The following is a 26,971-nucleotide window of genomic DNA, read 5'->3' on the forward strand; positions in this document are numbered from 1 at the left end:
CATAAAACTATGCCCTATTTTGTAGACACTATAACTTTTGCGCAAACCAATCAATAAACGCATATTGCGTTTTTTTTATACCAAAAATATGTAAGAATACATATCGGCCTAAACTGAGGAAAAAAAATGTTTTTTTATATTTTTTTTGGGATATTTATCATAGCAAAAAGTTAAAAATAATGCGTTTTTTCAAAATTGTTGCTCTTTTTTTGTTTATAGCGCAAAAAATAACTGCAGAGGTGATCAAATACCACCAAAAGAAAGCTCTATTTGTGGGGAAAAAAGGACATCAATTTTGTTTGGGAGCCATGTCGTATGACCGTGCAATTGTCAGTTAAAGCGACGCAGTGCCGAATCGCAAAAAGTGCTCTGGTCTTTGGCCAGCCAAATGGTCCGGGGCTTAAGTGGTTAATTAAAACGTAACTGGATCAGTTGGTCTTTTATACCTGCTTTTTATTTTATAGAGACACTATCAGCATCATTTAGGACAAAGTGACAATGTCTTTGCAAATAAGCTCCTTCCTGACACACCTTAAGGGCTCTTTCACACGGACGATCCGTATGTCCGTTTTTCATCCTTCCGTTTTACGGATGAAAAACGGACATACATGTATCAGTATGGAGCGTCGGATGTCAGCGGATGAACGTCCGCTGACATCCGACCCGCTCCGATCCGAAAAAGTGTAACGGAGGAAAACCCTACTCTTCCATCCGTTTTCAGATCGGATCGGGTGACGACGGACTCTACGGTCCGTCGTCATTCGATCCCCCATAGGGGAGAGCGGCGCTCTGACAGGTCTGTCGCTGCACAGTGTGCAGCGACGGACCTGTCATTTTCCTGCTCAGCGGGGATCAGCGGAGCGATCCCCGCTGAGCAAGCGGATGTTCACGGGGCGGATCATCACTGATCCGCCCCGTGTGAAAGAGCCCATACTCACTTTGCCAGTGCTCCCTTGAAGCTTCTTCCACCGTCTCAGACAGCAACTATACCAGGTGCTTCTGGCTAGGAGGGAGCATATTGAAATGAAAAAGAAATGGCTGCACATCGATAGATTCCAAATGCTGTTTATTAGTCACTAAAATGACACTAGGGGACACCAGCACACAGTCTTGTAGACAGGTTTCACACAGTACAATTGTGCTTAATCTTTATTAATGATTAAGCACAATTGTACAGTGTGAAACACATCTACAAGACTGTGTGTTGGTGTCCCCTGGTGTAATTTTGGTGACTAATAAAACGGCATTTGGAAATTACCGATGTGCAGCCATTTCTCCTTCATTTCAATATACCCACAGAGGCGGGCTGGGGCTAGCACTCTATTGGAGTTTCCATCAGGCACAGTCAACTCACCTGGAGCGGCGAGTTCTTTATTCCTACGAGGGAGCATATGACCTCCTCCCAGGTGACATTGCTCAGGCCTAGCAGCCAATCGTTTAGCCCAAGCACTGTCTTTTTGGGGAGTGGGGGGGGGCCTTTGCACAGACATTGTCTTTTTGCTCTGCATCGGTATAGTAACAGTTTATCCTTAAATTATTTTGCTAATTATTTTAAATAACGAAAATATTTTCTATACTTGTTTCCTATGATTTTATATGTTGAGACAGTCGAAGAGGGTATAATACCATTAGCGGTTTAGCACTGCAGGTCATGCATTTTATTTACATGAAAGAATTTGTTACCAAACAAAAAAAAAAAACAGCGATTAGGATGTTAATATTTCAAACAGTGCTACAGTGAAGAAGAATGTAATATGATGCTGTTGTTTTCTGATAAATTATTCTAGGTAGAAGTAATACAAAATTAATGCCCCTATTCACTAAGTATTTTAACCAATTTAAATGGTCTCAAAAGAAATATTCCAATAGGTGACGCATAGTATCAACATCCGAAAACATATCATTGAGGACACAATTGTTAATTTGAAAAGCCATTGTCATTATTAATATTTTTAGCCAGGTTGTGATATTTTACTATGGTTATTTTTCCTCTCATCTGAACATTAATATAGTTAGCATCATGCTAGAATATTTCTTTTAATAAATACATGTCAGAGAATAATTAAACTCTGACTAACCAAATTATAAAGCAGAGATATGCCCTAACCAAAACCATACCTCTGCTTTTCTGGTAAAACAGAACTAAATCATACGTGGGTTCCTGGAGCTTTTGCCATAATGCTATGCTGTGCATACTTGCAGATTATTGCACATCTACCCTCTTGCACGCCGCCTCCACTGACACAAGGGCCGCGTTTCCCCTATTACTCTGTCCATAGCCGCTGACATCTTTCCATCCTTTTTCCAGATCCATTGTTTTCTGAATCATTGGGCACCAACTGATGATGTAATTCCTGCACATGAGCTCAGGACTTACATCATTCTGACACCTGTCTAGTATTCTTGGCATCTTACAGACACGGGGAAATGCCAGGGGGTGTACACTGCACATGTCCAGCAGGAAGTGTGCACTAATAAAAATTGTATAGCAGACAGATAAAGTTTCTTATGTCATGAATTGTACCTGCTAACAATATTTTAATTTATAACTTTAGTTCTGCTTTTTAAAGCTCCTCTGGCATATTTACAAAGCATTGCTGTGTTCTTTATACATTCTGCTTGCAAACTGACATTCATTCTAATGAAAAGGGTAAAAAAGAGTGCCTCTCATTCTGTCTGGAAGTCCTCTCTGCAGTAATATACAGGAAAGATACCGTTGGATATCACAGGTTCTACACCGCTCTGCAATTTATAAATTCATTGTAAAATGGCGGTTCAATGTAGAGTAAGTGATACCCTGCAGTATGTAGAGAGTGAAAACTGCAGTCTTTATAAATGAACCCCTATAAAAGTGGGTCATTTATAAAGATAGTATAAAAATAGTAGAGCTGCACGATTCTGGATAAAATGAGAATCACAATTTTTTTTGCTTAGAATAAAGATCACGATTCTCAGCGTAACATCATCTTTCACATTATACAAAAAAAAAAAAAGGCTAACTTTACTGTTTAGTTTTTTTAAAAATCATTAAAGTGTATTTTTTCCCAAAAAATTGCGTTTGAAAAACCACTGTGCAAATACAGTGTGACATAAAATATTGCAACGACCGCCATTTTATTCTCTAGGGTCTCTGCTAAAAAAATATATATAATATTTGGGGTTCTAAGTAATTTTCTGGCAAAAGGAAACGGCTCTTTTTCTTTCAGAAAAAGGCTTAGTCTTTAGGTCAGGGGTCTCAAACTCAAATTACCTGAGGGCCTCAGGACAAATTTTCACATCAAAAAGAAAAAAAGAGCGCACCAGCCTAGTGCATTATCCTTAAGAAAATAATTTATTAAAAACAAGATTAAAACTACTCACAAAGATAGAAAGAAATATCGTACTGTAAGCAGTCACAAAGTGATAAATCCGCAGGTAGCAGTCTCCAGGTCCTAGGAGGAGGATGCACGAACTGCCGCTGGCTAACGCGTTTCGAAGGTGTCCCTTCTTCTTCAGAGCCTTAGCTGTGCTGATTTCTTGCTACCATTTATACATGTGTCTGACTGAAATGGTATTGGAACTCCTCCCTTAATTGATGGGGTCAGCATACGCAATATTAACCCCCAGCACTGGTGTCAGCGGACGCAATATTAACCCCCATCACTGGTGTCAGCGGAGGCAATATTAACCCCCGGCACTGGTGTCAGCGGACGCAATATTAACCCCCAGCACTGGTGTCAGCTAACGCAATATTAAACCCCAGCATTACCCCCTACACGCCACAAATACCCCCCTACACTCCACTTCACAAATATCCCCCCTTCACAAATTTCAACCCCAGTCACGCAACTAAGGACTTTGCTCAGCCTCAGTGTGATGGCTCACTTACCTCTTCTCCTGGCAGTCAGCTGGTGGCCTGATCTTCTGCCTCCCGAGTCCTCTCCTCCTGTCAGGTCCTGGCTTCATCACAGGCCTAGTGGCAAGGCACCCTGAGAACTCCACAATCTTCCATCCTGAGGTGGCAGCAGGACCCTGGATCCGGGGCTAGTGTTCTGTCAAAGTGCCCGCTATCGAATAGTGCCCAGGACGAACTGCGCATGCACCGTACGTAATGATTTTATGATCAGCTGTTGTGTCAGCAAGACGGCGCCTGGGCACAATAGCCAACTAAAGACATTTTTCAGTCAGATTGTGCCCCACGCTTCCGTGGTGAGTTCATGTCCATGATGGGCGGATTTCTACACGTTGTGGGCAGATTTATGGGCACTTGGGGGCGGAATATGGCCAGTGCTGCAAAACAAAACTTTGTGATGAGCGGATTTCTACATTTCTTGTGGGTGGATCTATGGGCACTTTGGGGTGGAATTAGATGGCCAGTGCTGCAAAAAAATACAACTTTCCGATAGGCAGATTTTTACATTTCTTGTGGGCGGATTTATGGGTACTTTGGGGAGGAAAATCACAAATTTTTATTTTTTTTCAGCACTGGCCATCTAATTCAGCCCCAAAGCGCCCATGAATCCACCCACAAGAAATGTAGAAATCCGCCCATCACAAAGTTTTGCAGCACTGGCCATGTAATTCCGCCCCCAAGTGCTCATAAATCCGCCCACAACATGTAGAAATCCACCCATCATGGACATGAACTCGCCACGGGAGCGCGGGTGAGCGCGGAGCACAATCTGACAGAAAAAAAAATTATTCCGGCTATTCTGCACCTGCGCCGTCACAACAGCTGATGGTAAAATCCGCTGTTGTGATGTTACGTACGGCCCGAGAACTATTTGATGGAGCATTTCTCAACAGAACAGGTGGGAGGGGCCATAAGCGGATCCTCCCTCCACTCTGCTCTCCTGTGTTATGCATGCTGGGTTGCAGCAGCAGAGGGAGGATCAGAGAGAGAAAGCTCCCAGCCACTGCCACCCGCCCAGGATCGGCCCTGCCTGTGGCGGATTTGTAACCGGTCCACAGGCCGCAAATGGCCCATGGGCCAGTACTTTGAGACCCATGCTTTAGGTGGTTAAACTGACCTCATTTGCAGACAGAAGTTCATCCCTTTGATCTGTAAATAAACAGAAAGATACAATGTTTCTTTTTATCTCTCTTTCAGCGCTGAGCAATGTTGTTGATAAACATTGCCGGCTGCTTTTTTTTGACAGCTGTGAGCAGGAAACTGCCCTGCATTTGTTACATGAATCGTGGAAATACTGGATTGAGATTGTGTGGGGGGGTTGAATCGAGATTGTGATTTTTTAACGCTTAATCGTGCAGCTCTAAATGATAGTATTAACTAAGAACATCTGAATGTTTGTTGTATGCTATAGACAATTAAATTAAAGTGATTATAAAATTCACCTTGTAAAACAACACATTCAGTTTAAAATAGAAATTAAAGGCAAAATATTTGTGTATAAATATAAAAAAATTATAAATACCTCTTTTCCTTTTTTATAAGTGATCACATTCCCTCTCTTCTTAGCTGCATAAGAGCTGGGGGAGGAGAAACAGCAGCAGACTGAGCTTCCCAGTGAATGGCTGGGCAGCGGGGGGCATGTCAGGACAAGTCTGATCATTGGAGGGGAGAAGACTGAGTTCCCAGCATACCTAGAGAACGGACCATGCGGGGTTCTCCTGCTTAGTGTGGTCAGTTTTAAATAGGAAATCGGAGGGACTAGCAGGAACACCAGGGATTTCACACAAAGGAAACAATACAAAGAACATAGGATACTTTTTCATACAAGTACATGATACAGCAGGCACATATCAGGAATATGATATATTAGGTTAACAACTACTTTAAAGACAAATACGTTAATTGATTGTAACAGTAGCCCAATCCACCCAAATCCTTTTTGTTACTAATTTACTGATGAAAACACCCTCTTGTGATTTAGAAAGGGCATGCCCAAATAAACCCAAGGTGGCTTTTAATACCGTTTTAAGAAATTTTAATAGATACTACTCAAAATCAAAAATACTGTACCTATGGAGTTTGAATGTACAGGGAGAGGAAGTTATATAGCACATGTTTTAGAAAGGTTATGCATACGGAACATGCAACAATCTGTTATTGCTGTAGCTGCAGTGGATTACTGCAATACCCAATTAATGTGTATTTGATGCCATTTTTTATAATTCTGAAAAAGGTGCCACCTCTATATTAGGTATTCAGTAAAGTACATGTTTAGGTCTAGGAATGTGGTGCCAATGGTTACCATCTGATCATAAATGTTAATTATATAATAATAGACAGTATATAGTAATATACAATATTAAATACAGTATTATATAATATTAAATATACAATATTTACTAGATCTGATCCTGCAGTAGTCCTCTGCAGGCTAGGCTTCCAGCCCAGGAAGAGAATACACTAGATATTGCCCCAGCACTTGTATTCAAATCACCAATACATGTATATAGGTGTGTGCTTTTTCTGTTTTTGGTTTTCACATGTTCTAAACTTTGGACAGGAATGCCAGACCTCTTAATAATTTAGATTTGGTCATATTGGTCAACAACTCTGTTAGGGACTCAGTCACTAGAGTTGGTTCAGTCAGCCCAGTTTAACATGTACAGTTGTGCTCATAAGTTTACATACCCTGGCAGAATTTATGATTTATTGGCCATTTTTCAGAGAATATGAATGATAACACAAAAACATTTCTTTCACTTATGTTTAGTGTTTGGCTGAAGCCATTTATTATCAATCAACTGTGTTTACTCTTTTTAAATCATAGTGACAACAGAAACTACCCAAATGACCCTGATCAAAAGTTTACATACCCTGGTGATTTTAGCCTTATAACATGCACACAAGTTGACACAAAGGGGTTTGAATGGCTATTAAAGGTAACCATCCTCATCTGTGATCTGTTTGCTTGTAATTAGTGTGTGTGTATAAAAGGTAAATGAGTTTCTGGACTCCTGACAAACCATTGCATCTTTCATCCAGTGCTGCACTGACGTTTCTGGATTCTGAGTCATGGGAAAAGCAAACAAATTGTCAAAGGATCAGCGGGAAAAAGTAGTTGAACTGTATAAAACAGGAAAGTGATATACAAAGATATCCAAGGAATTGAGAATGCCAATCAGCAGTGTTCAAACTCTAACCAAGAAGTGGAAAATGAGGGGTTCTGTTGAAACCAAACCACGGTCAGGTAGACCAACTAGAATTTCAGCCACAACTGCCAGGAAAATTGTTCAGGATGGAAAGATAAACCCACAAATAACTTCAGGTGAAATACAGGACTCTCTAAAAACATGTGGTGTGGCTGTTTCAAGATGCATAATAAGGAGGCACTTGAAGAAAGATGGGCTGCATGGTCGAGTCGCCAGAAGAAAGCCATTACTACGCAAATGCCACAAAGTATTCCACTTACAATATGCCAAACAGCACAGAGACAAGCCTCAAACCTTCTGGCACAAAGTTATTTGGAGTGATGAGACCAAAATTTAGCTTTTTGGCCACAACCATAAAGGCTACATTTGGAGAGGAGTCAACAAGGCCTATGATGAAAGGTACATCATTCCTACTGTGTTTTGGGGATGTGTGAGCTACAAAGAATACTGGAGGAACATTTGCATTCATCAGCCAGGAAGCTGCGCATGGGACGTACTTGGACATTCCAACATGACAATAAACCAAAACACAAGGCCAAGTCGACCTGTCATTGGCTACAGCAGAAAAAAATGAAGGTTCTGGAGTGGCCATCTCAGTCTCCTGACCTCAATATCATTGAGCCACTCTGGGGAGATCTCAAACATGCAGTTCATGCAAGACAGCCCAAGAATTTACAGGAACCGGAGGCTTTTTGCCAATAGGAATGGGCAGCTTTACCATCTGAGAAGATAAAGAGCCTCATCCACAAATACCACAAAAGACTTTAAGCTGTCATTGATGTTAAAGGGGGCAATACAGGGTATTAAGAACTGGGGTATGTCAACTTTTGATCAGGGTCATTTGGATAGTTTCTGTTGTGATTATAATTTAAAAAGCGTAAACACAGTTGGTTGATAATAAATGGCTTCAGCCAAACACTAACCATGAGTGAAAGAAAAGTTTTTTGTGTTATCATTCATATTCTCTGAAAAATGGCCAAGAAATCATAAATTGTGCCAGGGTATGTAAACTTATGAGCACAACTGTATATCAAGCTTTTGCCAAATAAGTACTTCTCAGACTGGTTGCTTTATTGTACTGCATTATAGCATTTAAACAGGCTTTCTATTTTATTTATAACATTTATTCAACACCCTCTTGGATTTATTGACATTTAAAGCTATGGATTATATTTTTACCAATTCACGGCTACCCGCTTGTATTTCTTCTGAAAGAGGCTCAATAATTTTATGTACATATTATCTCTTTAAGGCTACATGCACACTAATATAGTTAGGCATTAAATATATGCTTAGTGTAAACTACATGTAATTTTCCCACAGCTAGGGAGCTACAGGTAGGGTGTACAGCAGGCCATAAAAGTGTATAAGTGAGTAGCTGTACATCCCTGTACACATGTAAACAGTAATACTTCTCTGCTTTGGCATGTATCCTCACATGTGCTTGCAACATAATTTCCCAAACACAATACATCTACATTCAGCAAGATACATTGTACCAGCATACGTGGGTAAGGCTGGATTCAAACCTATGCATTTTTAGTGTTTTTTGCATTTTGCAGATTTGCACTACAGAACGTGTTCCATAGGAAACCATGGTAGCCTCCCTGACGGTAATCCTGAGTGTGGCTTGGGGTTAAATTTCAGTCCCATTAGCGGTAACCCTGAGCCACACTTGGGATTACATTGCAGGATCCTGGTGCGGCGTTACTTACCTTGTCCCCAGGATCCTGCGATGTCCCCAGCTATGTCTGCGGGCTCTGTCTCCTCTGAAGCCTCTCTGTGCCAGGCTCCGTTCCCTGCGAGCGGCGCGACGCACGGGGGCGGAGCCTGGCGGCAAATTCAAAAAATGTAAAAATCATAACACATACAGTACTGTAATCTTACAGATTACAGTACTGTATGAAATTATTTCATATCCCTTTTGTCCCCAGTGCTTTGGCCCATGCCCTGCATGCAGTTTTATATGATATATATTGTTCTTTCTGCCTGGAAACTGGAGATTGTCCATAGCAACCAAAAAGTGTCCCTTTATGTCAAAAGTGGCTTCAGCTAGAAAACAGCGATAATAAATTAGAACACTTGCAGAATTGAGCGATAGTGAATCGTGGGGAAATTTATTTTATTATTATTATTTTTAATTATTTATATTTATTTATTATATTATAATTTATGTTTTTGTGTTTCAAACTTCATCATACCTGGGATATTTACTAGACTCTTGTTTGGACAGATTTAAGTGTGTTATTGTTAAGAATTACAGGCCTACAATATAGAACGCCAAATTTCCATACAAAATAATTGTACCGCTTTCAGCGCCTAAAATCCGAAATAATCATACCCCCAGGGAGGTTAAATGGACTGTAGTGCAAATCTGTAAAATGCAAAAAGCACTAAAACTGCATAAGTGGGAATCCAGTCTAAATGCCAATGCAGAGAAGCATTACCATTTACATGTGTACAGGGGTGCACAGCCATTCACCTCTGTAGCCGGCTGTACGTGCTGCTCTCCAGCCATAGGAACACAATGTGTTTTTTTGCTAGGCATATGATATTTTATCCCTAAGTACGTCCATGTGTGTGAGGTCTAAGAGCCTTGGTCAACTGGCTTTTGCTTGCTTCAGAGCTGCTTATTTCCCCTTACAAGTTATTTCCTCTCACAAGTCAATAGGAAGGTAAAAGCAGTTTAGAAAGATTGAGGCAGCTGAACAGGTCAGAGGGAGGTCATATTTAGCTGTCATTGAATGACAGGTATAAACACATGATCTCAGAAGCATCTGAAACTGCATGCTAAATGCACCTGAAACAGCTGAATTTGTCCTTTAACACAAGCCCAGGGTCCATCTACACAGGCTTTTAGGGGTTGATTTACTAAAGGCAAATAAACTGTGCACTTTGCAGTTGCCCTCTGCAAGTGCAGTTGCTCCAGAGCTTAGTACATTAGGTAAAGCTTCACCTTGCAAAAAGTACCCAATCACGTGCAGGGAAAATTAAAAAAAAAAGCATTTTTGCTTGCACATGATTGGATCATGGAAGTCAAGTCAGCAGAGTTCTGCCCATTTACTAAGCTCTGGCGCAATTGCACTTTGCAAAAGTCAACAGTCTTTTTGCCTTTAGTAAATCAACCCCCTTAAGGTGGGTGAGCAGCTTGAGCGTTTTATTTTTTTTTGGTTTACAAACAACAAACGTGTTATACTTACCTGCTCTGTGTAGTGGTTTTGCACAGAGCAGCCCAGATTCTCCTGTTCTCGGGTCTCCTGTCAAGTGCCCCCAAGCTGCTGCTCTGCATGTCCATTCAGACATGGAGCCATGGCTCGGACCCACCCCTCCCTCTCTCTTCTCATTGGCTTACTGGCTATGATTGACAACAACAGGAGCCAATGTCTTAGCTAATGAGGAGGGAAAGTCCCTGGAGAGCCAAAACTTTTGTGCACATCGCTTAATTGCAATGGGGCTCAGGTAAGTATTACAGGAGGGCTGGGGGCTTCTGCATACAGAAGGTTTTTTACCTTCATGCATCCGATCCTTCAGTAGTCCTCTGCAGGCTTGGCTTCCAGCCCAGGAAGAGGATACACTATTGTATCGAGAGAGATCAAGTGCATTTACACAAGTTTTCAATAGAGTTATCCCAATCAGCAGGGGTACCACACAGGTCACATTCGCTTTCCCATTTTAACATATAGTCTAATTTTAATTGTGGATCTTCATCCGTCATATTATTATACAGATCAGAGATAAGGCCTTTACCACGTGGGTTTTTGTGACAAATGTTCGGAGTGTTTTTTAAGGTTTTGGAATGTGAGATTATGCCAACATTATGGAGTGTTTGCAAGGAAAAATAAGTTAGAATATGAGGGTGCAAATTATAAATGAATCTGTGTGGTATGTAATTGAATTTGGCATAATTAGTGACTAGTAGATTGTCTCACCAGAAGCAGGATTTCTCCCCAAATCTATAGTGTAGATATGTTCAGTTGGCAAAATGATCCATGCAATTTTATAATTTAGGTGTTCCAGATGTGTTCCAGATGTCTTTCTTAGTTCTGTATGGTGGAAAAAAAGTAAAATATGATTTTAAAAATGAAAGTCAGTATCAATTGGCAAATGTATGTCAATTCCAATATTGCCTTGGTACAAGGAGTACAATAATTATAACTTATCTAGGGTATATATATATTTTTGATTTTGGTTAGGGGCGGCTTAGTTAATGTTGCTGTTAGTATTCTTGCTTGGTTGTCTAATGCGCTGTACACGTGGTCGGATTTTCCGGCGGAAAATGTGTGATAGGACCATGTTGTCGGAAATTCCGACCGTGTTAGGGCTCCATCACACATTTTCCATCGGAATTTCTGACACACAAAGTTTAAGAGCTTGCTATAAAATTTTCCGACAACGGATTCCGATCGTGTGTACACAGATCCGACACACAAAGTGCCATGCAAGCTCAGAATAAATTAACAGACGCAAGCTATTGGCTACTGCCCTGTTTATAGTCCCGACGTACGTGTTTTACGTCACCGCATTCAGAACGATCGGATTTTCTGACAACTTTGTGTGACCGTGTGTATGCAAGGCAAGTTTGAGCCAACATCCGTCGGAAAAAATCCATGGATTTTGTTGTCGGAATGTCCGATCAATGTCCGACCGTGTGTACAGGGCATAAGAGGAGAATTCTCCTCACTTTTTAAAAGGTCCCCCCCCCCACTTCTTGTGTTTTCAAAAGAGGAAGCAAAGGGAAATAGGGCACAGACAGTGAAAAATAAATGGACATGGTTTTTCATCTATTCTTACGCTATTAAAAAAAGAGGTTTTGGCCATACATACACTTTATTAAATGTAATAAAAAGCTAGCAGTTAGGATTATTCAATGGAATAGTCCCCATTATGTCAAATAGTAATATTTATTTTACATTCTAACCTTTTACAAGGAATGTAAGATCAACTTGACTATTGTGTTGGGGAACATTTCCTGCTTTTTTGCAAAGATTTAGAGCAATTGGTTGATTACATAACAAGTATTTTATTACTAAAGGACATGTATCCCTAGTAAAGTGTTTATTTGACTTCTGTGCATATGGTATGATATATATCCTAAAATATCCTAAAACCATGATTTTATATATTCACAGAATGCCAAAGCTGGAACTCAAAGAGAATCAATAATTATTTATTGTATTTATTTATTTATTTATTTATTATATTTGTCCCAATGTAGAATTATTATTGCACTTTATATAAAGTAACATAGTTGGGGCTGACAAAAGTGCCTTTTCTAAATCTAACCCTGTTATATGACTATTGTGACTGTCTATTGAATTAACAATGCTAAGGAGATCTATGATCTGGAATTGGTACTCTCTTGTTACACGGCCTTAGGTTGGCTACCCAAATTTTAGACTGAACAGATCTTGTAATAAGGCATTTCTAATAGCATGTCTGCCTTATCCACTTTTATTACTTGCTACACTTACCAGGGATTTTTTTTATTTGTTCTGCTGCATGAACATTCACTTTTGGCTGTTTCTACTTGAAGATGGCATGAGGCCTATTTTGTAAGTTTAGACGACAAATCTTATGTCTGCTTATTCTTCTATGTAGTGTCTCTTCTTGCAGTCAAAACAGAGCCAATGAACAGCAATGAAACCACCACAACAACTGGAGATGGATCGCTTGACACTTTTACTGGGTCAGGTAAAGCAATCTGATAACATATTACACACTAAAGAAGCAGAAAATGTGTAATCCAAACTAATAGGCACATCCCCTGAAATCTCAAATTTGGCAACAACCTTGTTAAATTTAGTGAACTTTCAAAGTGGAAGACGTCCAAATCGTCATGCCTGTTCATGCCTGCAATTAGTTATCAATCATAAATCTTTAATGGTTAAGAGTTCAGTAGGCTTGAAAGTTAACAACTTAGTCGTGTGTCCGCTGTTCTGCGCACGTCATTTATTTTACTATTAAGTCCCGCATTTAATTGAGATGGCTTTTCATGATGTGAGTGTGTCACACTTTCTAAACAGGGTATCCAGAGGTTTGTGGCTGTGGGCCTATTGGATAACACTTAACAAGAAAGTTGTAATTTTACCTTAAACTTAATGTAATATATGGCTGATAAATTGCTCATAAATTCTTGGCAAAAGTGGTTTGGCATATACTCCCAAAGAATTAAAAATCAGACATCACAAAGCATTGTACATGTTCTCTATTATTACATGTATAATGACTATATGTTAATAAATTATGTAAAAGATCTTTTAAAGCAGTGTTAGATAAATGTATAAAATGCTGAATGGCTAAAAGGAAAATAATATATTCCAAAATGAAGGTGGTATAATAAGAAACTACATTATTTTCATACACACAGTTGACTTTCTGTATAGTAATCCTAGAAAACAAAATTACCAATATTTTTTGTTGACCCATTTTTATGAAAGCTAACAAGAGGCTGCATAGCAAAACTATTTACATCAGACAGCTCAGATTTTGTGCAAACCCTTGTAGTTATTAATAATAAATCTTACACATAATGAGGGGAATTTATCAAAATTGGAGCAGTCAGAATCTGGAGCCATTGTACATGGCAACCAATTAGCTTAAACCTTTTATTTTAAAAGCTTAACTGAACAAGCTGAAGATAGAAGCTGATTGGTTGCCACAAATAACGTCTCCAGATTATGTCTGTATGTTTATGCAGTCATTTAAATGATTCAAGATTAAGAAAAACTGTTTGTATATTCTTCTACAAAAGAGAATTTACATTTGTTGGGTGTTTTGTGACTTAAGTATTGGTGTACCATTTATTTCTCTCTTATGTGGAAAAGATTAAGCAAAGCATTGGTATTGGGAGGTATCCACTGCATCTGATAAGCTTGCTTGAATATTTGGAAATGTAGTTCAGTTGTGTGGCACTTTGCTAAAAAAGGATGAGTAAATAAAAAGAATTAAAATAATATTTGTGCTGTATCTCTTTTTTTACAATATGTCTAGTATAAGTTAAAGTAGCACTTTAACCACTTAAGGACCAGCCTCGTTTTGGATTTTAGGTGTTTACATGTTTAAAACAGGTTTTTTGCTAGAAAATTACTTAGAACCCCCAAACATTATATATGGTTTTTCTTCTAACACCCTAGAGAATAAAATGGCGGTCGTTGCAATAATTTTTTTTGCACCGTATTTGCGCAGAGGTCTTAAAAGCGCACTTTTTTTGGAAAAAATTCACTTTTTTGAATAAAAAAAAAAGACAACAGTAAAGTTAGTCCAATTTTTTTTATATGAAATATAATGTTACACCAAGTAAAATGATACCCAACATGTCACGCTTGAAAATTGCGCCCGCTCGTGGAATGGTGTCAAACTTTTACCCTCAAAAATCTTCATAGGCGACGTTTAAAAAATTCTACAGGTTGCATATTTTGCGGTACAGAGGAGGTCTAGGGCTGGAATTATTGCTCTCGCTCTACCGGGCGCGGCAATACCTCACATGTGTGGTTTGACCACCGTTTTCATATGCAGGTGCTACTCGCGTATGTGTTCGCTTCTGCGCACGAGCTCGTCAGGACGGGGGGTTTTTAAAAAAAATTTTTACACTGTTTACACTGTTTTTAAAAATAAAAAATTGTGTCACTTTTATTCCTATTACAAGGAATGTAAACATCCCTTGTAATAGAAAAAAGCATGACAGAACCTCTTAAATATGAGATCTGGGGTCAAAAAGACCTTAGATCTCATATTTACACTAAAATGCAATAAAAAAAAAAAAAAAAAGTCATTTAAAAAAATGACATTTGAAAAAATGTACCTTTAAGAGGCGTGGACGGAAGTGACGTTTTGATGTTGCTTCCACCCAGCAGTGTCATGGAGATGAGTGGGTGCCATCTTAGCCTCACTCATCTCCAGACACAGGACGGAGACAGAGGTGATTGCGGATCGCGGCGGGGGGCCCCTCTCCCACCACCGATAAAAGTGATCTCGCGGTGAATCTGCCGCAGGGACCACTTTTATCTGAAAGCCGGCCGCCGCACAAAAACAGGGATACCAGAGTTATGGCAGCTAGCTGCTGCCATAACAACGATATCCCCGTTCAAAGTTTAGACGTACATCTTCGTGTGGCAGTTGGTAAGTGGTTAAAAGATAGCTGGATCATTGGATTATTGCCAGTTTAAGTGATGCCCTTAAGTAATGCTTATACATTACTATTCACTCATATATTTAAGTGTCAACGTAATCGCAGTTTTACAAGGATACTCCAGAATGTGTAGGCTACTGCATGTGATATTCGTTTCCTTGAATTGGGTGCTAAAGAGGTACAAAAGGCAATGCTTGGCAGATTACTTGAAATGTGTTTAAGGAATACAGAAGGGAGCAGATATGTAGATGGAGGTATAAAAACCAAGTGTTGGGACAACCTTCCTGTATTTTATCAATGGAGTGTCCTATAGGACTATTATCCGGTAGTCATTGATATTGTATGTGAATGTTTATAAATGGATAAGGAAGGAGTACATCAACATTCAATATATCAGTTGTGGTTAAGTCCAGCTTTTTTACATTTTTTTTTTTGATCTGATGTTTACCTCCTTCAGAAAGGTGAAATTATTGCTGATTAGTATTAACATAGTGGATATTTTAGATGTGTATATTTGAATGTGATATTAGTGAAATTATGATAGTAGTGAAAGTTTGTAAATATTTTTCTCTGAAACCAGATGTGTGCAACTTTTCCTCTGAAATAACTGCACCTACAAAGTAGAAACCTGTATTAGTCTTTCCCGGCCCAAATTAATTGAGAATAGGGATGGGAGAACAGTTCGGCCCAAGCATAAGTTTGGTTGGATGTTCTGCGAACACCGAATAATATGCGGTGTTCGGGAAAATTCGAAAGCCGCCGAAACACCGTTAAAGTCTATGGGACATTAACATGAAAAATCAAAAGTGTTCATTTTAAAGGCTTATATGCAAGTTATTGTCATAAAAAGTGTTTGGGGACCTGGGTCCTACCCCAGGGGACATGTATCAATGAAATTTTTTTTTTTTTAAACGGTCGTTTTTTCGGGAGCAGTGATTTTTTTAATGCTTAAAGTCAAACAATAAAAATTAAATATTCCTTTAAATATCGTGCCTGGGGGGTGTCTATAGTATGCTTGTAAAGTGCCGCATTTTTCCCGTGTTTAAAACAGTACCAAAGCAAAATGGGATTTCTAAAGGAAAAATTGTCATTTAAAACTGATCGCAGCTGTAATGAATTGTCGGGTCTCTGCAATATAGATAAAAATCATTGAAAAAAAGAGCATGGGGTCCCCCCCAGTCCATTACCAGGCCCTTTGGGTCTGGTATTAATATTAAGGGGAACCCTGAACCAAAATTTAAAAAACAAATTGCGTGGGGGTCCCCCCAAAATCCATACCAGACCCTTCGGGTCTGATATGGAAATTAAGGGGAACCCTGTGCCAAATTTTTTAAAAAAATGGCATAGGGGTCCCCCTCAAAATCCATACCAGACCCTTAACTGAGCACGCAACCTAGCAGGCCACAGGTGAAGAGGGGGGACCAGAGAGTGCCCCCCTCCTGAACCGTACCAGGCCACATGCCCTCAACTTCCCTATGGCTTCCCCGTGGTGTCAGAGGGGGCAGGGTCACCCGTTTACATAAAAGGGTGGCCCCGCCCCCTCTGACGCCGTGGAGAAGCCATGGGGAAGTTCCTGTGGCGTCAGAGGGGGTGGGGTCACCCAGGTACATCGTCACGGGGTGGCCCCGCCCTCAGTTATATAAGAACTGTCACAAGCAAAGAAGCGTCACACGGTGGGATCCTCCCATTGAGGCGGATCAGTCTCGGCTTTTTTTTTTTTTTTGGTCCATCGACGGTGCAATATTAGAAGATGAATGGACATGGTGGGATGTTTTATTTTTTTTTAAATAAAGGACTTGTCCCCAAGCTGTGTCTTGTTGTTTTTAACATTTTGACACTTTTTTGTGAAATGGTAGGGGTACATTTGTACCCCGTTACCATTGCACACAGGGGGAGACCAGGATCTGTGGGTCCCCTTGTTAAAGGGGGCTTCCAGATTCCGATAAGCCCCCCGCCCGCATACCCCCAGAACCACCGGGCAAGGGTTGTGGGGATGAGGCCCTTGTCCCCATCAACATGAGTACAAAGTGTTGCGGGGGGCTACCCCAAAGCACCCTCCCCATGTTGAGGGCATGTGGCCTGGTACGGTTCAGGAGGGGGGCGCTCTCTCATCCCCCTCTTTTCCTATGGCCTGCCAGGTTGCATGCTCGGATAAGAGTCTGGTATGGATTTTGGGGGGGGACCCCGACGCCATTTTTTAAAAATTTTGGAGCAGGGTTCCCCTTAAAATCCATACCAGACCTATAGAGTCTGGTATGGATTTTGGGGGGACCCCTACACCATTTTCTTTAAAAAATTTGGCGCAGGGTTCCCCTTAATTTCCATATCAGACCTGAAGGGCCTGGTATGGATTTTAGGGGGAACCCCACACAATTTTTTTTTTTTATTTTGGTTTGAGCTTCCCCTTAATATTCATACCAGACCCAAAGGGCCTATATATATACACTTATTTATTCTATATACCTAGATACCCCTATATTTGAGATGCTAAAGTAGTGAATGCAAGATTGTCTTTTAACGCATGTTGGTAGAAAAAGAAAACATGCCATTAACCAGGGCACTTCAAAATGAGCATAAGATAAAAATAAGCAGAGGTTACCTTTAGTGAAAGAATCATTTGTCAAAACAATCTCTAGAGATACAAAAATTACAGCAGCTGACATTACATAGAGATGTTACATCATAGAGATGATGATTTTTCTCATAAGTCAAACCTCACTCTGCCTCCCAAGCACCCCTTTTTTATGAGATGGGTGACTTGACTGGCTAATACAGAGCCTTAAGAGGTGACCTGATGCTTTACTTACTTAAAGAGTTAAGATTTGCATACCCATCTGTTTCATAGCCATTGACAATATTTTTCACAATTTTTATTTATTTATGTTTTAAACTATAGCAATAGCAGATCCAGTGACTGTTTTTGATCACAGTAAATTCTGGTTGCATACTAATATTGGCCCTGTTGTAAATACTGTGCTTACACCATTGGATAAGTGATTCTAATCTGTATTTTATATGTCTTTTGTATAAAAAAAAAAATCAAAAGACAATTTATACCTATGCGTCCTATCACCAGTTCCTCAAATCTTCACTCTCTACTAGTAGAGTGAATCCACTGGCAGAATCTTCAGCACCCAAACACCTCTGGGTGACTCAAGTGCCTGGTCCCCGATGCTCACTATGTTACCACCCATCAACCCCTACGTCACTAATATGGAACCACACCAGGTTGTGGGGTACAGGCATCTGACACACCTGGAGATGCCTAGTGGAAATGTGTAGTATTCTAAAGATTCTGTCAGCAGGATAGGCATTTACATGACACACCTGGAGATGCCTAGTGGAAATGTGTAGTATTCTAAAGATTCTGTCAGCAGGATAGGCATTTAAATACACTCTTCTTTACAGGGTGTATTTTTTATTTTTTTAAATCATCTTATGTATGAAGTTGCAAATCTAATATTATCTGCCACTCCTGTCTTACATATTGGTGGAGTTTTCAAAGGGTAAAAGGAACACCATCCCAGTAAAGTGTCTGTAATAAAAATTGTTTAATGGTTTATTGCTCTCCAAATATCAATTAACTTGAATGGTTGGCCAACCCTAAACTGATATATTATAGACACTGTATGGTTTTGGCATAGGACTGCTTGCTATTGGTGCAGAGACTTCTTGCACAGGAGGGGAGAATGTGGCAAAATATGGGTTAGCACGTAGTTATATTTAATTAAGTGTTAGAGCCCATTCACACAGTGGCAACACGACTTCCAGCGTGACTTTGGGAGGCAACTTGGACACGACTTGAGTATGAATCACAGCACGACTTGGGGCAACTTACAACACAACGTGAAGTCGCCTCCAGGACAGGGAACTTTACAAGTGGCCAATCAGAGCTTATCAGCTGTGTGTGAGAAGGAGGGGGCTGGCTGTTTAGTGGAGTAAATCACTTTCTGTTTCCTTTCTGCTTCCTGTAAAGTTGCCTCAGTATGAACAGTGATCAGACTTGGAGGCAACTTCCATTGAAATCAATGGGTACAAGTCGCCTTCTAGTCGGATTGAAGTAGTACAGGAACCTTTTCTGAAGTCGGAGCGACTGCAGTAGTATGCATTAAGACAGATCCTTTCACTTACATTGATTTTTTCATGTAGCGCGACTTGAGGTGACTAGGGGCGACTTGAAGTCGGATCCAAAGTTGCCCCTGTGTGAATGGGCTCTTAGGGTTAGAGAGGGTTAAAGCCCAACTCCAGGAATGAAACAACTATCATTGCAGCAAGGCCCCCTGCACTGCAAGGTTTAAATGCTTGTTAATTCTAGGGGATAAAGCATGAGGTATAATACATAGCTTACTCTTAGCCCCGGCACTCTCCTCAACTCCACGATGTGAATGGCCCCTCTCCATCCTCACATATAATGCAGGGCTCTTGGCCCTGCAGTGTAAATGATGACACAATCATGCTACTACACCCCAGAGCACACAGCTGTTGGGAGCCTGCCAGAATGGCAAATAAGGTAAGTCTTATACTTTTTCCTCATCCTCTAAAATTAATAAATATTTAACTTTTGCAGTGCAGGGGGCCCATTTTCTGGATTCCTGGAGTTGTCTTTTGAATGTTTGTGGGGAATTTAAAGTGGTTGTTTTTTTAAACTTTTACCTACAGGTAAGCCTATAATAAGGCTTACCTGTAGGTAAAAAAAATATCTCCTAAACCTGTAGGAGATAGGAGTTTAGGAGATATTCCCCTTGCTATGAGCCGCTGACAGCGGCGCATGCGCACAGGGGATTCTCGGCTGAAGGCCCGGCAACCGCCGGACCTTGCCGGGTAAGAAATCTCCCACACGCATGCGCAGGAGTGATGACATCGCGGCTCCAGCCACTCACAGTACTGGAACCGCGATACCCGGAAGACACGCCGAGGCAACATGACAGCTCCCTCGGCGTGGACCAGGTAAGATACCGACGCCTCGTTCTAAGGTAAGTATTTCATAATGAGCTCGTATGCGATGCATACGAGCTCATTATGGCTATTGCTTTACAGGGGTAAAAAAAAAAAATTTCAGTGGGTATACAACCGCTTCAAGTGTTGAAAGCTTATTTCAAGGGTTAGGCTAAGGGTTATGATGGGGTCTAAGTGTTAATGGCTCATTTTAGATGTAACATTTTGGCAGGGAGTTAGGGGTCTATTTTAAGGGGTCACCAAGTGTACAGGTAGTAGAGGGTAACTCTGCTTCAGTGCAGGGCATTCATTATGCATATTAGTTTTTAGAGCTAGAAGACTTGCTGTAATAACTATCAGAACCAGACCATCAAAACTGAGAACATAAGGGGTTGATTTACTAAAGGCAAGTGCAGTTGCTCCAGAGCTTAGTAAATGATGGAGAGCTCTGCTGACTTTCATCATTCAATCATGTGCAACCAAAAGTGCTATTTTTTTTTTTCCTTGCATGCGATTGGGTGTTCTTTGTTAAATGAAGCTTTACCTCATTTGTGAAGCTCTGGAGCAACTGCACTTGCAGAGTGCAACTGCAATTGCAAAAGTGCACAGTCTATTTGCCTTTAGTAAATCTACCCCATGTATTAACCTATGCCTGGAGATCTAAAGTGCATGTATAGCCAAAACTTTTTTTGCAGTTTTAGGTTAGGAACATTTTTTGTCGTCTTTGGGAAACTCTGTGCTAGGAGAGACTCTGTCCATTCACTGCTTGTCCTTGAGATACAACAGAAAATAAGAGGGAATGTCCCAAAGTGAGGATAATTCCCATCATAGATATTTGTCACTGTAACGTTTGTCCCAATGAAAGGGTAATTTACCCTTGCTATGGTAACTTAAAACATGGACTAATAGGGGGATTAATTCTGCTAGCTGAGACTCGGATGGCAATAAAAATTCAGCGGAGAGTCTAACTTTGCCATACTACTTCCAAACTTTAACCTCCCTGATGGTATTCTCGAGTGTGGCTCGGGGTGGCTTTTCAGCACCAAAAGCGGTAACCCCGAGCCACACTCGGGATTGCATCGCAGGATCCAGGTACAGCAAACTTACCTTGCTCCCAGGATCCTGCGATGTCCTCCCCCCTCTGTGAGCGAGCCGTCCTCCGCTCAATTAATCACATCGCCGAGCTCCATTCCCTGCGAGCGTTGCAACGCATGGGGACGGAGAACGGCACCAAATTCAAAAAGTAAAAAACACAGTACATATACAGTACACTGTAATCTTACAGATTACATTACTGTATCAATTTATTTCACATCCCTTTTGTCCCTAGTGGTTAGTCCAGTGCCCGTCATGCACTTTTATATTATAAATACTGTTCTTTCTGCCTGGAAACTGGAGATTATCCATAGCAACCAAAACCGTCCCTTTACATCAAAAGTGGTTTTAGACCAGCTAGAAAACAGCGAAAATAAATTAGAATCACTTGCAGAATTGAGCGATTTGTGGGGAAATCCGTCATCAAACACTGAAAGTAATGACAGCAACAATTCTGCAACTGAGCAAATTTCAGTGTTTTTGATTTGATTACATTATTGAATAATTTTTATTATTATTATATTATTATTTGTTAAAATTATTAATAGTTATTTATTATATTATAATTTATGATTTCGTGTTTCAAACTTTATCATACCTGGGATGTCTACTAGACTCTTGTTTGGACATATTTAAGTGAGTTATTCCTAAGAATTACAGGCCTACAATATAAAACGCCAAATTTTCATACAAAATAACTGTACCGCTTTCAGCATCTAAAATCTGAAATAATCATACCGCCAGGGAGGTTAAGAGAAAAGTTAAAAAGAAGTTAAAGTGGCTAAAGTCACATATCTGACCTAAAAGCAAATTTTACTCATTTTACTGATTTACTAAAAGAGAATATACTGTGCACTTTGCAAGTGCAGTTTCAGTCTGCAAGGGCATTTACTCCAGAGCTCAACAAATGAGGTGAAGCCTCACTTTACAAAGAATATCCAATCACATACAGGGAAAAAAACAGCAATTTTTCTTGCTATGGTTGGATGATAGCATTCAGAAGAGCATCTCCATATTCACTAAGCTCTGGAGCAACTTACTTGCTTAGTGCACAGTGTACTTGCCTTTTTATAAATCAACCTTGTTGCCTTCCATTTATTTCTATTAAGAGTGACAATCCAGATTTACATTTCATTAAAACCTATAGAAAACGTTAATTGGGATTGTTCATGTTTGCTCCACTAGTGTGTCTTACATTAATCATTTTTAAAGTGAAACATGAGCAGATGGCCTGGCATTACCCTGTATGTTTTCTCTATGGATTTCCTATGAAGGGATGGGTTCACCATTATGCAGAATGTATATTTGGCATGCATCTGTCTTGATAGAGACAGATGGTTAAGGAAAAGTAAAACTTCTGCACTAACTTTGGAATAAGTCCACATAGGATAGACATTTAGGATGCCATGTCGAGAAGATGTTTAACAGCAGCAGAATGATTAAGAAGTCGATGATGCTGAACCTCAATTCCACTCTTACAGTTTGTATTTACACAAATAATTCAAACTTTCTGTGACATTCTTAGAAACTGGACAACACAGGATAAGACTTCACCCATACATTGTAAATGTATTTGTAGTCTTTCAAATTTGACTGCCCGACTGCCGAGCTACCTTCGAGAGTTTGCCGTTGCCAAGATATAGATTTAATTCTGCACCAAATACTTCCACACTTTGTAGTCCTATTTTACAGTAAAGTAATTCATTTTGTCATCCTTTATGATCGATGCTAAAGCTGTTAAAGCGTGAATGCAAGTTATTTATGGTACAAAGTTTTTCAAGTGTGTTTTATGTTTTACAGTAATAACAAGCAGTGGCTACAGTCCAAGATCAGCACACCAGTATTCGCCTCAGCTCTACCCCTCTAAGTAAGTGACAAGTTATTTAACTTATAGGGAAGCCTGTATGTAGTTGTGTTAAACATAAGTACAATTTATGAACGGATGTTTCATTCTCTGGCAGCTGGGCAGCTTTTTTTGAATAATATAAAATAAATTAAAAAAAAAAGTTAATGCAATCTTCAGCAAGCATTTATGTATTTATTGTATAGCATCAGTGCAGATGTGCTTTTTATCTGAAAATCTGTATCTGGGTCTTAAACTTGGCATTATAGGGTTGTTGTTCCTGCTTCTAACAGCTGTTACAATTTCACGGTGTGTAGTATATCCATAAATTCTTGAATGAACTGGAATACTGTAAAGCTTAGTAGAGTACGGTGATCTGGTACAAAAGGGTTTGCATTGTATATAAAAGCATGTTATTTGATTGCATGAAAATTATTAAAAACTAATGGCAAATCAAAGTTATCAATTTTACTCATGACAATTTGGTATTTTGTGATGTTACCCACAATTTGTAATCATTTACAGTTACATTCTTGGGTTTAAAGATTCTTGTATAGTGCTGCCTCTGAGTGTTTCACTTTCAGACAAGGACCAACAGCACAAAACTATAGTAATTCCCAATTTTCAATATTTAAATTCAAAATTAAATTATTGTCAACTTTGTTATTCTAATTATAGTTTAGTCTGGAAGATTAAATCTTTAGCTGTATTACTAATAATAAATGATTGATTGGGTCTGATAGGAACTCACTACGTTCACTGCTGCAACAAAATATTTTCAGAAACTTCCTTCATTCGGCTGTCCAGTTTAACTAAGGTTGGGAACTGTTCTTTTAGATTTATACAGTAGTACTGCCTGCTGGTGTTATATAGTATAGCAGCATTTCTTTACAGAGGCAATACAACCCCTTGGATATTTTCATGTTGGTCACCAGAGTAATATTAAAATAGAAAGTTGAGTTGTTTAAAATAGGTCTGCAAACAGTTCTCTCTGCTTTGTCAGAAGATTTCTTTTTTAGGAATTCTGTTAAAACTCAATGGATATCTCCTTAAATAATGTGTTCTTTTGCATATATTTCATTTCCTGTTACTATTTAAGAAAAAGGTAAATGAGTTTGGGGAGACCCTGTTACCCCTTTGCACTTATGCCATAGTCATATTACACTAGTTACCTCTGAGCAAGCTAATTGCAATTTCTGTCTCATTTTGTACCAATGACTAATATGATAATTTAATATGTTCATTGATTTATTACGGACTGAACTAACTGAACTACATGCTTACAATCTCAATTATCTTCATATTATTGTTGTAATGATGGGGTCTTGCCCTTTATTGGTGTTCAATAAAAATTATATTTGAAAAAATATATATTTTGTTCTTTAAATCAAAGAATAGAAAGCTAAAATATAAGATGAATATTAGCACAAATCATTATCTTGTTTTGTGCATGTATTTTATCCATATGTATATAGTACAGATTCTTTAAATAAATAAAAAAATAACACATTGTCTACCTGTACTTTCTTTTTCAATGGCAGATATTTCCATATATTTCACATTCAAAAGTTTTTAATGAAAGCTAAGGAATAGAATGTGGCATGTAGACACAGGTCTGTGTAGTGAAGATTTATTGGAGGTGGCAGATGAAAACTATCCATGGGCTTATTCAAGGTCTGTGGATATGATTTGAAAGAAAAAGGAGTGCAAAGGAGTAGTAGAAGGCAAAAACTCCCCCAAAAAACAGGTAAAATATGTAAGTGAAGAAAAGGGCAAGTCAAAGTGGGGGAGTTGAGGTAAGTATAGTATTTATTCAGGCAAGGGAGTAAAAGAAAGAGGGAACACACCCTAGGTAGGTTAAAGGGAGGGTTCCCCCCACCCCCCACTGGTCCATATAGATTTGATAATAGAGTTGGAGTTGTGAGTTGTCTATCATTAGGTTAGAAAAAAATTCTCCATTTAGACCAGACTATCAAAAACATTTTAGTACATATCTTGAACAATAGCTGTTAATTTTTCATTACTGATAGTACCATTGAATCTGTTTTTTGGCTTCCACAAAGGTTAACATTGGAAATTTCCAGGAATGGGATATTACTTGTTTGGTGGCGTTGAACAGAAACAAGTCAATTTGTTTGTAGGTCTATGGATACCTTGTGTAGGTTTTTTGGATAGGACTTCAAAGGGGTATTTGTGTAGACTACAATCAGGAACCTAATTAATTAACTTGTAAGACCTAATCCAGAGTTGTGCTTTAGGGCAGCACCATATATATATATAACATAATACCATTTTTTTTACTTCCTCCGAAGCAGTAAGGGTAATAGTTGAGCAAGGGAGGACATATTTAGCTATTCAAGTTGTTGATAAGTACCAAACAAAATTGTATAAGAGCTTTCCAGGGATGGTATATTAAAAAAAGCTCAAAGCTATAGAGGCCCAGACCGTTTCCTAGTCGATCATGTCCACTATTCTACCAAATTCCTCCTCCCATTGAAGCATATAGGTTTTTTTTGGCAAGGTCATGGAGGAAGAGACAGTTGAATGGTGGGAATTAGGCCAGGGCATAAGGGTCTTTTTGACATCTGCTTTCAAAGAGATTTTAATAATCCTCTCAACTCTTTTGTAGGAATTTTCGGTGTTGATAATTGTACAATTTTGTACATTCCCAAACAATACTCAAACTTTCAAATGAAATGCACCGAATTGTATTTTTATTTTCAGTTAGAACAGTCCTAAATAAAATCCTAATTCTTGTTTACCAAAGATTAAATCCTTATGTCAATGACATCAGTTTGGCATCTGTTTCAGATGCATATGCGATCATTCAATGACAGGTGCATTTGATCTGCAGTTGACCCAATTCTGACCTGTATTTGACCTGCTTGAAGTCGGTTTTGCATTCTCATAGAATTGAATAGGAATGCAAAACCCACTTGAAATGTACAAAATCCAATCAGCACAGGCTGATGCCAGCACTGCAGGAATACAGGCTTGTAAGCACATAGTTGGAGGATCACCAATATGCAGGCTATGTTTATGCTAAGCATATTTAAAGGATAACTGCAATCAACAACAATCCTGCTCTCCTCCTCAGATGCATACAGATCTCAAACTCGCAGCTAGGGCCTCCTCCAGCAAATTTTCTGTTTTGGCTGCTCTTGCACAGTAGCTTCCAACAGACTTCTGTGAGACCACTATCTGAAAGGTTTCAGCCCTGGGACATGGTTCCATGGCAGGCTTTTGTTATCTAAGATCTACACTGCAGCCATCACACATTTGTGGTAAGTATGCATCTCAGTAGGGATAGAAGGGGTTAATTAGGTCAGTGTGTGGGGATCAAAAAGGATAAGTGCACTATGTTTGAAATACAATTTCACTTGCGCAGTGTCCAAACAAAGTTTGTTGTGCCATCTGTATATGTTTATTAGATGGACTGCTACACTTGTTACACATACAGTATACTTTAAAAACAAGAGTCAGCAACCCTTTGATCACAGTCATATGTTGAGTAGGTTGCAATAAACCAAACCGTGCCACCTCTCGGGCCTCAGATCAGAGTGGCAGTGTTAAGCAGAGCTGAAGGAAGTCTTAGGCCCCTCCCCAGCTCTAACGTGTCATATGACACAACCGAAAAGAAACCTGGGAAGACTTCCCTCACTCTGCTGGGCACCGCTGTACTTGAGGTCTTGTGAGTGAATTTTATAGAGGGAGGGGGGAACTTGTGCTGTGACCAGTTTTAGCTTGGGGGGCAGATGTTTTATACTGGAAGTAGGGTATTATTGCTTGTGGGGGTAGGTGTGTTTTGGTTACTCCTGAGCCCTGCATTGTGTGTTAGGTAGTCTTGAGCTCTGCATTGTGCACTACAT

The 26,971-nt window shown here is 39.5% G+C and overlaps 1 protein-coding gene across 7 annotated transcripts in view; it reads left to right on the forward strand.

Moving 5' to 3' along the window:
• The window catches only part of EYA4 (EYA transcriptional coactivator and phosphatase 4), a 403,396-nt gene that overhangs the window by 257,738 nt on the left and 118,687 nt on the right, over positions 1 to 26,971 (forward strand). For 4 of the 7 annotated variants that reach the window (XM_073627302.1, XM_073627304.1, XM_073627306.1 and 1 more), the window contains 2 exons: positions 12,700 to 12,792; positions 23,060 to 23,126. In XM_073627302.1, the coding sequence (XP_073483403.1) occupies positions 12,700 to 12,792; positions 23,060 to 23,126 (160 nt within the window). The remainder of the gene's footprint in view (positions 1 to 12,699; positions 12,793 to 23,059; positions 23,127 to 26,971) is intronic. The other 3 variants (XM_073627303.1, XM_073627305.1, XM_073627307.1) reach the window with 2 other exon arrangements.

The sequence above is a fragment of the Aquarana catesbeiana genome, linkage group LG04 (genome assembly GCF_042186555.1).
Source record: "Aquarana catesbeiana isolate 2022-GZ linkage group LG04, ASM4218655v1, whole genome shotgun sequence".
NCBI classification, from domain to species: Eukaryota; Metazoa; Chordata; class Amphibia; order Anura; family Ranidae; genus Aquarana; species Aquarana catesbeiana.